Consider the following 14,209-nt stretch of genomic DNA (forward strand, 5'->3'; position numbering starts at 1 on the left):
ATTTATTCTTTAAATTAATTTTAAAATATAATAGTAAATATTAATTAATTAAAATATTATGATAAAATAATTATTTTCTTAATAATTATGTCCAGGGGTAAAATCAGCTTTTTACTAAGGGTTCGTTTGAATTTTCTTTTGGTAAAAAATTATATAATTAATATATGATTAAAATAAATTTTATGTGTATATTTTAGATTTTTTTTAGTTAATTTTTCTTTAAATTTTAAATTCTTTTATAGAAATTTTGACTAGGCTTCTAATTTCGTCAAATATGATAAGTAAAAATGAAAAACAGGCACGTCGAAATCAAGTTTGGTGAGCTGAAATCCAGCTGCCAAAGCATTGACTTTTTTGGGATAATGGGATGCTCGTTGCTTACTTGATTTCTTTTCTTATTTCATTTATTTTATTTTTTCAAAATAAGTTCATGATAGTACTTTTATGAAGTTTTAGTTCTAAGTATTCTCATTGTTAGCTCAATCATTCTACATTATTGTTCCTAAAGGTAAATATACATACCTCTTCTTCTAAATTTCTCTTAATCAAAGTTTTTTCATTCTTTTGTTTATATATCACCAAGTATTATTTTGTGATAGTATTATTTTTGTTACTATTTGTTGTTTTGTTACGTACTATATCTTGTTTTTGTTTTAGTTCAACTCTTATTGTTAGATCACTCATTCTCTATTGTCCCTAAAGCTAAATATACATACCTTTTCTTGTAATTACCTCTTTCAAAGTTCTTAATTCTTTTGTTTATCGTCAACCATTTGGAAGATTGTAATATTATTTTATGTAGTTTTGTTTTCGAATTATCTGTTCCTTTGTTACTATCGATTGTTTCTTTGTTATCAATCATTTTGAAGGTTGTAGTATTCTTGTTTTCATTACTATATGTTGTTTCATTACTATCTATTGTTTCTTTATCATTAATCATTTTGAAGGTTATAATAGTATTATTATTTTGTGGTAGTTTTATTTTTGTTACTATCTGTTATTTTTTTTTACTATTTATTGTTTCTCATTCTTATGTTATGGCTTTTACTAGACTATTGTTGTCTTGAGTTGAGTTGAGGGCTTATCGAAAATATGTTTTGTGTCTCATCTTTAATGTAGTGGTACGGACTACATATACTTACCACCTCAGACCCAACTTTATGGGAATATATTGAATATATTATTTTCTTTGTTGTTGATGCATCAACCATTTCTAAGGTGATCCTCGAAATTGCCACTATTATCTTTTTCTTCCAATTCTTTGTTTCTCCTTTATATGTTTCCCTTTTTTAAATTTCTTTTTAATCCATTAAATTATGGTTAGTATATTTAAAATGAGAAAGAAGGAATAGCCTTGTGGGTTCGTGTGGGTTGTAAATGGGATACACAAGGGAAGTTTGGGATTAGAGTAGATATGATATGGTAGATCTCAAACTATCATTAACAAATTAAAGTATTTTATATTAGGTGTGTTTGGCATGGAGATAATATTTTTCATGAAAAAATAATTTTTTATTTATTTTTTTAGTATTTGTTAAGATAATAAAAAAAATATTATTTCAAAAATATTTATATATAATCTATAGTAACAAATAACTATATCGGTGGGAGGGGTGGGATGTGGGGCCTTGGGGTGGCGACATTTTGCAGAAAATGTTTTTCTCCATACCAAACACACCCACATATGTATTTTTAAAAAATTGGTATTTGGTAAGGGAAAAATGAATATAAAAAATATTGAATATCATACTAAAGTGTGTAGTTACATGTACATGTCATGTATATTATTATTATAATATTAAAAAAAATATAAAACTATTATTAGTATAAAAATTACTTTTGAAAATATTGACACTTTGACTACTCTATGTTAGAAATATTCTTTAGGTATATTTGATTAACACAGGGAATTGCTTGTACTTTCTTTTCAATATTTCTACATGTGGATGGTGTAATCAGTATGATATAATTCAGGCATTTCTTGAAAAGTCGAAGTCATATTTCTCTATTATATGAGTGTATGTAAGTTGAAGTCGAATAAACTACGGTTACTGATTTATAATCTCACAAGAAATTGGACCATTTGTGGCGACAAAAAGCGCCACAACAGGTCAGAAAGTCGCTACTATATGTTTTTAGTGGGACATTGTAGTCTTAGCTTAGTACATTTTAAATTTTTCCAAACAAAGAATTGCATATATTATTTGATTTGATTGTGATATATGCAGGTTTGTATTTATAAGGTCTATGAAGTGTTTCCAGCTCTCTAATTCAGATAAGAATGATGATCAAAACAAGACTACGAAGTCGACATCAGGACAGTCATCATCTGCCTCGGTTTCAAGTACAGATCGCGAGTTGAAAGGATCTGAATACAGCTCGCAGAATGTGTCATCGGATATTAGCACTGAGTCCTCTTCAAGGCTTTCGTTTTCATGTTTGTCTAATAAAATGCCTAGCAACCTTAGAGTCTTCACAGTTGAAGAGTTGAAGACCGCCACTAGGAACTTTAGCCGATCCCTCATGATAGGAGAAGGCGGTTTTGGTGGTGTATACAGGGGAGTTTTGAAGGACATGAAAGATTCCAATATCGCGGTTAAACAACTCAGTCAGAGAGGCTTGCAGGTTAGTTTTAGGCGTTTACGCTAGTGGTTCCCCTTGGTCTTTTTTGTCTGAAATTGAGTTTGGCTTGTGATTTAGGGGCATAAGGAATGGGTTACTGAGGTGAGCGTCCTGGGTGTCGTTGAGCATCCGAATCTTGTCAAACTCATAGGCTATTGCGCACAGGACGATGAGAGAGGAATACAACGTCTGCTGGTATATGAGTTCTTGCCCAACAAAAGCGTGCAGGATCATTTAATGAGTCGTTTTATGTCACCTTTGCCATGGGAAATAAGATTAAATATTGCCCGCGATGCTGCTAGAGGCTTGGCATACCTTCACGAGGGAATGGAGTTTCAGGTGATTCAACACTTATCCACCTCAAAAATGACTGCTGCTGTGCGCAGAAATCATCTTATTTTCATTCTTATGTTTTAGATGTAATTAATACATATTGTTTGGTGCAGATTATCTTTAGAGATTTCAAATCATCGAACATTCTCTTGGATGAGAAATGGAATGCAAAGCTTTCCGATTTTGGCTTGGCCCGATTAGGCCCTTCTGACGGATTAAGCCATGTCTCAACCGCGGTACGCTCAATATAGCTCCATTGTATTAAAGATACCTACATGTGTTTGAAGTACTTGATGAGTTAAGATAGTACGTATTCATAAGCGTACTTGAAGTCACATGTTTGATGGTCTATTTCAGAAATATTTAGAGCGATTTTCACCTCAGTAAATGATATATCATGTTTTGTAAAATATACTTGATCAACTACACTGATGATGAACTCGTTTGATTTCATTAGGTGGTGGGAACTGTTGGATATGCAGCTCCAGAATACATACAGACCGGGCGCCTAACTGCCAAGAGTGATGTATGGAGCTATGGAGTGTTTCTATACGAACTCATTACAGGTAGGCATCCCTTGGACAGAAATAAACCTAAAAACGAGCAAAAACTACTCGAGTGGGTGAGACCACATCTTACAGACATGAAGAAGTTTGAACAAATTTTGGATCCTCGATTGGATGGGAACTACTCGATTAAATCAGCTCAGAATTTAGCTGCCATAGCAAATAGGTGTTTAGTTAAGCACCCGAGGAACCGGCCAAAAATGAGTGAGGTCTACGAGATGGTGAATCAGATCGTGGAGGCCACGGCTGAAGCAAAAAGTCATCCAGAGACGCCTGTAGAAGATAGTTCAACGCCAAAAATTGACGATGAGAAGTTCAGAGTAAGATGTCTAAATGCAAGCAGAAGGTTGGTAGAACACAGTACTCCTGGAGAAAACAAGTTGTTGGTATGGAAATTGTGGAAGCCTAAGCTTGTCAGTTCCAATTGAGTGGCCGAAATGATGCGTATGCTACCTTCGGTTTTCTTGTGCAAATGACTCAAATTGTAAAAATGTTCGACTTTGCGAAATTATAAGATGAAATCATATTGAGCATAGTAAATACACAAATGGCAATGACCAAATATGAAAGTGAATATAACACACAATTTATCACTCACAAAAAGGATGTAACGACCACAGCCTTCAACTTGCAACAGGGGCGGATCTGTGTATGGGTGGTGGGGTGCCATGGCACCCACATACCTCGACTGAAACTTTGTATAAATATGTGTATATGCATTAACAATCAAATTTATATTACACTTGCCCCCAGGAGCGGAGCCAGCCTTTGGCTAGGGGCTACGAAAAATGAATTTTTTATACCTGATTAAAATTATTTTCTTTATGTATATATAGTAGGTGTTGAACCTCCTTCGGTTAATTTTTCTTCAAATATTGAACTCCCTTAGTTGAAATTTTAGCTCCGGCTCTGCACTTGGCTCCCCATGAACAAAGTGGAGAGTAGTGCCACCGGCAGAGAGCCGAGCCTGCCGCACAAGTAACCCGGGTTTGAAATCCACCAACTTCTACTTTTTGCTTCTCTACTCTATTTGAGGTAGTGGTATGGGCTGCGTACACTTTACACTCCTCAAACTCCACTGTGTGGGAATACATTGGGGTATGTTGTTGTTGTTAGTTCGTGGTGCTTTTTCTTTGCTCTCTCTTTCACTAATCATTAATCTTTTGATACGAGTGCGTACTCTATATTAATTAGTGAGTACTAAATTTTTAACATCACACAATTATTAATAAAAATATATTTAAATAGTAAGTTTTTTTTTAAAATGAACTTAAATTTTATAGTTTAAGTGAAGACAACAAGGTTGAAGCTATAATTTCTTTATTCTTTCTTAAAGGTATATCTGTAAAAACATTAAAAGGCAGTGGAATATGAATAAATTAGGTAACTGTGTTAAATGACATATCAAGAAGAAAATTATTTTATTCTCTTTATTTTTTGTATTTTTAATTATAATTGTTGTAATATTTCACCTACAATAATATCAATTATATCTCTCCTAGAAGTTGGTTAGTATTAGACCCCCAGTCTAAGTCTTGATGGCACAAGGCCATGTCAAGGTGCACATTGGCCTTGACATGTGCTTAAGGAAACAATGTGATGTTGTAATTGCTATGAGATGGCAAAGCAATTGGTGAGAACCATGGTAGCTGGAGTGATGGCAAGGCTGCCTTGGGCATTTGAGGCAACGACAGGCACATGGCACCTACATGGTCATGCGTGCAGGCAGTAGCATGGCACTGGCATGAAATCAACACTGGAGAGGCGCAGGTGATGGCATGGCACAGGCATGGACGCAGTCATGAGCACTGGCATGACATAGACACTGGCGAGGCGCAAGTGATGGCATGGTACAGGCATGGATGTAGACATAGACACTGACATGATCAAGGCAGAGTCACAGCATGGGCATTGGCGTGGCCTAAGTAGTGGCATGGCTAAGACAGCTTCATGGCGCGGACAATGGCATGACGCAGACGCAGGCGAGGGCATGACATTGGCATGGCATGATGCTGGAAAGAAGAGGCATGGCTGATAAGCATGAAAAAACAAAGCTGGAATGGCTAAGTGTTGCAAAAGATGGAAATTGACTAAGTGTTTAGCATTGACAAATTGGCTAAGTGTGAAAGACTACTCATGTGCTAGTCACATGAGGTAGTTATTTAGTTTGAATTTCAAAATGCTGTAAACATGTGTATTTTCAGATTGTATTTAAACACTTAGATCGGGTGGTTGAATATCATGTGACAGCATGTGGCCTTGTCCAAAGATAGGCTGCCAGGTGTAGTTGTTTGTAACTGCTGTAAACTGCTCCTGCAGTATTTATCTGTGTTGCTGGAAAATTGTAAAGGCATTAGAATCATCCTGAGAGAGATGTGTGAGATACTCAGTTTTGTGAGTGAGAGTGTTGTATGCCTTTGTACAATTTCGAGTGACATTCTTTTATAATTTCTGAGAGAAATATAAAGGTTGGAAACGCGATTCCTGTAAACGATTGAGTGCTTTATGTTTCTGCAATTTGTGTCTAATTACTTAGACTGTGCAAAATGTGTGTTGTGGCTGAAGTTGTGTTGTATGTGTGCAACTGCCAAGCAGTGGTGTTGCGTCTTTGCGAAAAAGAAAAATTCCCCTATCTCAACTTGTATCAGAGAATTGCAATACGAAAATGGTGTCTGTCACTCAATTAAATGAAGATGTTACACGAATTCGAAACTTCATTGGCATTACAGACGGACTCTTACAAACTGAAGGCGTAGTGGATTTGATCACTCAAATCACTGCCTTGAATGATGAACTGGTTCAGTTATGAAACCAGTATGATGAACGTGCTGTAGAATTGTTGAGTTCACGCGATGCCTTGATGTCGCTGGTGCAGGACCAGGGCAAGGTGATGGTAGATTTACAGACGGAGACGATGGTACTGTGACGTGCGGTGGCTGCATCAGGACAGACCCAGGAAAGCAGTTCCAAAGTAAAAATTCCTGAACCCAAGCCTTTTAGCGGTGCTAGAAGTGCCAAGGAATTGGAGAATTTTCTGTAGGATATGGAGCAGTATTTCTCTTTTGTACGAGTTGCTGCAACAGACAAATTGAACATTACACAATGTATTTGACTGGTGATGCAAAATTATGGTGGAGAACTCGAAATGTGGAGGATGAAAGTGCTGGACGTCCTAAAATTGATACTTGGGATAAGTTAAAGAAGGAAATGAGGAATTAATTTCTTCCTAGAAATGCCTCATAGATTGCTAGAGACACGTTGAAAAGGCTACGACGGACGGGATCAATTTGTGACTATATCAAGGAATTTACTTCTTTGATGTTGGACATCCAAAACATGTCTGATGAAGACAAGTTGCATAATTTCATCTCAGGGATACAAGCATGGGCTCAGAAAGAACTACGGAGGCAAAATGTGAAAGACTTGCCTAGTGCAATTGCTGCCGCTGACTCGTTGGTAGATTTTCGCTCAACTTGTTCAGATTTTGACATTCCTACTTCTTCAAAGTCAAATAAAAAGACTGAGAAGGAATGGGAAGAAGAGAAAGATGAACGAAATGACGAGAATGATAAGGGCAAGAGCCAAGGGAATGCTGGAAACACCAAGAACAAGTGGAAGAATAGCAATACGAAGGGCTGTTGGACTTGTGGTGGATTGCATTTGGCCAAGAGTTGTCCTAATCATGAATGAGTGAATGCTTTGCTTGCTGGTGATGTGGATCAAGGTGGAGATGACGAAGTTGTTGCGGCGTTGGTGAATTCTTTGGGATTGTCACTCAATCATATCAGTGTGCTGAATGTTGTAGGTAAATCCTCAAAGACTTTCAACCATCATGATGCGTTGATTCACTTTGAGATGAAGACTGATGGCAATTGTATGATGGCAACGGTGGATACTGGAGCCACTCATACTTTTGTGGATGTCAAAGTTGCTGTGAAATATGGACTTAAGTTGAAGAAAGGTCCATCCTTTGTCTAAACGGTGAGTTCCAAGGCACAAACAATTATGGGCGTGGCTTACGATGTGCAGATGGTGATTGGAAGTTGGACGGGGAAGCATGACTTGATGGCTATGCCATTAGGTGATATTGAAGTTATTCTAGGGATAGATTTCCTTGGAAAATTTTGATTTGTTCCTATTCTTCACTTAGATGGAGTGATGATTGGAGACGAGGCAAATCAAAAGTTCATTTCAGGTTACTCAAAAGAAGCTGCGGCATTGACAGATTTGCGGGAGAAAAATGTCAAGTGGGTGTTTTCTGAGAAGTGCAATGCAGCATTTCAAGCGTTGAAGGATGTTATTGCTTCAAAACCCATTGTGAAGCTGCCAGTCTTTGAGTTGTTGTTTAAAGTATACACTGCTGCGTCAGATATAACCGTTGGAGACATATTAGTGCAGGAAGGCCATCCTGTGGCTTTCGTAGGTCAGAAGATGAGTGATGCTGAGCAAAGAGATTCGACACCTAAAAAGGGGATGATTTTAGTATTGCATTATTTACAGACTTGGAGAGTCTATTTGTTGGGTAATTGGTTTGTAGTGCAGACGGATGATGTTGCGAACATGTTGGAGCATAAACCAGGAAAGTACAACCAGATTGCTAAAGCGCTAAGTCAAAAAGAGATTGCTGCAGTATACTCTATTGCTAAGGACTACACCAGAATAACCTCGACGAGGGCGTCGAGTTTATTAGGTAAGGGTGTTTTGTTAGACCCCCAGTCTAAGTCTTGATGGCACAAGGCCATGTCAAGGTGCACATTGGCCTTGACATGTGCTTAAGCAAACATTGTGGTGTTGTAATTGCTATGAGATGGCAAAGCAGTTGGTGAGACCCATGGTAGCTGAAGTGATGGCAAGGCTTCCTTGGGCACTTGAGGCAACGACAGGCGCATGGCACCTACGTGGGCATGCGTGCAGGCAGTAGCATGGCACTGGCATGATATTGACATTGGAGAGGCGCAGGTGATAGCATGGCACAGGCATGGATGCAGTCATGAGCACTGGCATGACATCGACACTGGCGAGGCACAAGTGATGGCATGGCACAGGTATGGATGCAGATATAGATACTGGCATGATCAAGACGGAGCCACAGCATGGGCATTGGCGTGGCCTAAGCAGTGGCATGACTAAGACAGCTTCATGGCGCGGATAATGACCTGACGCAGATGCAGGCGAGGGCATGACATTGGCATGGCATGATGCTGGCAAAACGAGGCATAGCTGATAAGCATGACAAGACAAAACTGGAATGGCTAAGTGTTGCAAAAGATGAAAATTGACTAAGTATTTAGCATTGACAAATTGGCTAAGTATGAAAGACTACTCATGTGCTAGTCACATGAGGTAGTTATTTAGTTTGAATTTCGAAATGCTGTAAACATGTGTATTTTCATATTGTATTTAGACACTTAGATCAGGTAGTTGAATGTCATGTGACAGCATGTAGCCTTGTCCAAAGATAGGTTGCCAGGTGTAGTTGTTTGTAACTGCTGTAAACTGCTCCTGCAATATTTATATGTGTTGCTGGAAAATTGTAAAGGCATCAGAATCATCCTGAGAGAGATGTGTGAGACACTCAGTTTTGTGAGTGAGAGTGTTGTATGCCTTTGTACAATTTCGAGTGACATTCCTTTGTAATTTCTGAGAGAAATATAAAGATTGGGAACGCGGTTCCTGTAAAGTATTGAGTGCTTTACGTTTCTGCAATTTGTGTCTAATTACTTAGACTGTGCAAAGTGTGTGTTGTGGTTGAAGTTGTGTTGTGTGTGTGCAACTGCCAAGCAGTGGTGTTGCGTCTTTGCGAAAAAGAAAAACGCCCCTGTCTCAGTTAGCTTCCTCTCATTTTTCTTCTAGGATTCTTCTTCTTAGTAGTTCATTTGTGGCACGCGAAAACCGTCTTGATGCTTGTGAATGATGCCTGCCCCCACCATCAACAGTCCAAATTAGTCATCGGTGATGAAATCATATTTTTTCAGCCACTAAATATATATAACTTCGGAGACAATTGATATGTCACTGATTGCACTAAATAATTAAGGATAGCGAAATTTTATCGTATTAATAAATTTTTAGTGATAAAACTATATTATCACGTATAAAAAAAAATATTGTTATGACAAATAAATTCATCACAAAATGTGACGCATTGGGGGAAGAATTTTTTAGTTAATATTATAACCTTCTTTTTATCGATGAAACACTAAATCATCTTACTTTGGATGGGCTTATTTTAAGTGTTTTTAAATCAAAAATAGCTTTTAAGCTTTTTGATGTGTTTGCGTAAAATTCTAAAGTGCTTAAAAGCACTTTATTTTAAGTTAAAAAGGCACAAATATAATTTTTGACTTATAAGTCAAAAAAATAAGCTCATCCAAATGAACCGTAAGACCCATGTTTAAGCACGATTAATTGATGAAATTTGGTAAAAGAAATTCGTCACAAAAGATTTTTTACGATGAAATATATGATTTATTAGTTACAAAATAGCGTGATGTATGTTACCTCCCCCTCTACGTGAATCTATGTTGTATGCCAGCTTATAATAAACAAAAATTTCTGTAAATACAATAAAATAATAATAAATAAAATAGTCCAATTAAATCTCCCATTATTATTCACGATCTTAAGAGGACCCATGCATCAACCTATAATTGAAACTTGAAAGGAAACGCTAAGAAGGAATGGGCACATGTCATTGGTGACACATTATTGAAAATTTTGGTTTGATAATTTCGATTCTTGATTTATAAAAATATTATATTATTAGTATATTAAATTAATTTATTATAGTTTGGAATTTTTAAGTTGGGTTTAAATATAATATGACACGTAATTGATATCAATTATAGTTTCATTCAATTTCGACTTACATATCCTCATATAATTAAAAAAAAATCATGACTTTAATTTTTTTAAAAATGTTGCAATTATATTAAATTATCATTTTATAAATTGAGAAATATTTTTTAAAAAAAGTACAATAATTTTCTTTGTTAAGTTAACTAAATGAAAAAAGTATTTCAGTCAAGATAAGATAAAATCAAAATTTTAAGTATAATACTTATAAAATGCAAAAACGCATCGTACTCCTACATGTCATAATTAGACAAATATCATGGGTTGTGGTGTAATGGATGGGATTGTTCCACCCTTAACTAGAGGTTGAGGGTTCGACCCTAGGTACGGAGAAAATTCTGTTGGGAGCACTGTCACCTTAATTGGTCCTGCAATGCGTGAACTGGACTAGTCGGAACTCCAATACGACACCAAATACCGAATGGAAAACAAAAAAAAATTAAACAAATATCAAATATGGTATCAAAATATGAAAATCTTTTAAAATACATAGGAGTATCAATTATGGTAATATCGAAATTGATGTCAAAATTTCGATATCGATATGCACTCCAGTATATATGGCAACATATGCATACAACTCTTTTAAACAGTCTGATACATTAAAACTTTTGTTATGCGTCAGATTTGAGAAAGAATCGAACTATAAGAGTCTTATTTTACATAATCTTATCTTGTATTTTTTTCAAAGGTTATTTACATTTATATAGAAGAGAAACTTTGAAATAATTAATAAAATTATTGTTATGTGATCAGAACGCTATAGATTCAAGCCTTGAAAACAATTTTTGGCAGAAATACAACTTAAGACTACGTACAATATATTCTTATGATGAATCCTTTCTCGAATCTTATAATGCATCAGCTATTATTTTTTTATTTTTCACTTATTAAGCTCGTAAACTACTGATCACATGACAATTACTTTACAGATGTCATAATTAGGTGGCAATTAGGCCCATTTTCTTTTCAAAGTGGGACAGGCCGTCGCGTAATCGGCAGACATGGAACTATAATAATTGAAACATGCAAAGGCTGATTCAGCAACTGACAGCCAAGTCTCCAAGTGGGGTAGTTCAGTTACAATGATTGGAGATAATTATTACTCCCCGTCTTAATTTATATGAGTTAGTTTAACTTGACCCAAAATTAAATAAAGTAAGATAGATAGATTTTTAAAATATAAAATAAATCACAAATATTTATATGATATTAAATCATTTCATTAATGATAAAATAACATTTTAATATTAAAGTAATATTTTTTTATTGTATTAAAAAGAAAAGAATGTCATGTAAAATGGAATAAATAAAGTACTTTTTTCATATAATTGTGATGTTCGGAGTAGTTTCTGTGTATCTTAATTAATTTCATGTGATGTTTGTCATCTTTTATCAGCAATAGGTATCAAGTAATTTTGTCAATCAAAATTATGATGAATAGAAAAAAAACTATCATTTGTCATCTTTCATGAGAAAAATTATATATCAAGTAATTTTGTCCATAAAAGTTAAGACAGATAAAAAGAAATCATTACTCTCTTCATTCACTTTAGGGATAAATTTACTCTCGATGTCACACTTTGAGCCATATTTACCCCTCACAGTTAAGAAGCTTAATCTTGTTGAAAAAATTTAATCAACAAAACTGAAAGGGGGTATATTGATTTATCTTTTTTGTGGCATAAGTCGGGTCGAACTCGTTGAAAAAAATTGACCAACAGAACCGAAGGAAAATATATTTATGTCTTTTTTGTGACTCGAATCGGATCGGACGCATTGAAAAAATGTGACCAACAGAACTGGAGAGAGGTATATTTGTTTGTGCCTTTTTTGTGGCTCGAATCGAATCGAACAAGTTAGATTACGATACGTTCTATTGTAAAAAACAGACATTTAACGTTGATTTAGGCTCCTTTATTAACGAGTGATGCATGTGAAAAGTTTTTTAACGACAGAGATAAATTTAGCTACAAAAATATGACATCAAAGACAAATTTAATTTTAAAATATGACAAAAAATACATTTAATCAATTTTTTAAAATAAAAAAAATAAATTTGATTTGAAAATATTACAAAAAATATATATATATTTAATTAATTTCTTAAAATAAAAGAATAAATTCAATCCTTTTCCCAATAAAAAATCTTAGTGAAAAATATATAGGAAGAAACCTGTCAATGTGGCGCAGAATCAGGCATGTGACAGGTTAGTCCATTAAGTGAAACACCATCATGGTCCCACATTGTCTGTTACCTTGATTTTCTGTTCTTTCAGATTATACTGTCCGGTTAAAAAAAAAAAAATTATTAAATTATTAAACTATTTTGTAATACTCAAAACAAATGAATTATTCATTCGTAAAGAGATATATTAAAAATTTCTTTCAATTTATCCTTTCATTTAATGAAGTTTTTAAGCATTTCACATTTTCTAGAAGAGTAATTTAAAAACAACTAAAAGAATAATAGTGGAAAGTAAGTTATAATTTATGTTCCAAAAGATTTTTATTAAGAGATGTGTTATATCCCAACAATTCAATTATTTTGAAATGGAGGGAGTAACACCGCCAGCAGGTCATATGCAGGTTTGGTGTACTGAAACTCCCGATATATATAGGACAATAGTTGATTCAGAATTTAGAAATCGTAGGTGTTTCAGAGGTTCAAACACATATACCGATGTCCAAAGGCTTTAAGGTTTCATTAATAAATTAAAGCATTCAATTATTTTCTTGATTTTAAGAATACTTTTTTATATCTTACCTCAATTTATATACATTTTTTTATATAATTGTACTTAATTTATGTCAAATTTATCAGGTTCCATAGCACCACCAAATTAGCCATAAGTCCTTCCCTGATACAAAAAAAAAAGATCGAACCACAGCGATTGTGTCTTACTTTGCATCTTTATCGGAATGCAAGTTGCTTTTTCTTTTTTGCTTGCTTCCAATTTGAGGTTTGTATTGATATTTGATTAAATTTTAATTTATTTATTGCTAGATCTATTTTGGAGACGGACGATTTCAACAAAACTTCTTTTTTGATTCATAAAACTCAAATTTAAAATTTTTAATTAAAAGTAATTTTTTTTTTCAACACATCTCAAGATAATTCACGTTGATCATACAAGCTGCTTTGGTTAAGGTGACAACTTGCTCACTGACAACTACTCTCTCTGTCATTAGTTCCAAATTTTTTAATTTAATTTTTTATTTTATTTATTATTTTTTATTAATCAAGAAAAATATTATTTTTTTATTTTTAATATTAATTATTTTATTTTCAAATTAAAATATAAACATTATATAATAGGGGTATTATGGTAAAATAATCATGTTATTAATCGTTTTTGTTAATCAATATGTAATATCAAATTGGGATGAGTAAAATGGAAAGGAGTGAGTATTAGTTAACTTTTTAGTGTTAAACCAATCAAAATATGAAAACAAACTCATAATATTTTATTAAAAATAAAACAAAAACTTTAAAATTGAATTATTCTTAAATATAAAAGAGGAGTAATATTCTATGACAGAATGGAGATAAAGAATTATGCCACATAAATTAGGAGAAACGGAGAAATATTTTTTGAGTTTAAGTTTTGTGCATTATTAGTGTACAAAATATTGTACACTAGCAAATAAACTTAATCTCCTATCGCAGATTAAATTCTATTAAATTTGATCTTTCACATTGAACTCATTTTTGGAGACATACTTTTAATATATTTTATTTTTTTATTTTTATGATTCAAATCTCGAGATTTCTAATTAAAAGTGGAGTGATTTCAATCATGGAAAACTAAAAGAATCTTGTATTAATCCCA

At 34.1% G+C, this 14,209-nt stretch overlaps 1 protein-coding gene across 2 annotated transcripts; it reads left to right on the forward strand.

Moving 5' to 3' along the window:
- The first annotated feature begins 254 nt into the window (after window positions 1-254).
- Window positions 255-4,061, forward strand: LOC107868224 (serine/threonine-protein kinase PCRK1). Of its 2 annotated transcripts, XM_016714851.2 has the most exons (5): window positions 255-508; window positions 2,229-2,625; window positions 2,701-2,961; window positions 3,069-3,191; window positions 3,413-4,061. In XM_016714851.2, the coding sequence occupies exons 2-5, from the start codon at window positions 2,248-2,250 to the stop codon at window positions 3,947-3,949; spliced, it is 1,299 nt and encodes a 432-aa protein (XP_016570337.2). In that variant the 5' UTR covers window positions 255-508; window positions 2,229-2,247; the 3' UTR covers window positions 3,950-4,061. The 2 variants fall into 2 exon arrangements, with proteins under 2 accessions (XP_016570337.2, XP_047266719.1); XM_047410763.1 differs by lacking the exon at window positions 255-508 and having other exon boundaries at window positions 952-2,625.
- Window positions 4,062-14,209: the final 10,148 nt, after the last annotated feature.

Source organism: Capsicum annuum, chromosome 4 (genome assembly GCF_002878395.1).
Source record: "Capsicum annuum cultivar UCD-10X-F1 chromosome 4, UCD10Xv1.1, whole genome shotgun sequence".
Lineage (NCBI taxonomy): Eukaryota > Viridiplantae > Streptophyta > Magnoliopsida > Solanales > Solanaceae > Capsicum > Capsicum annuum.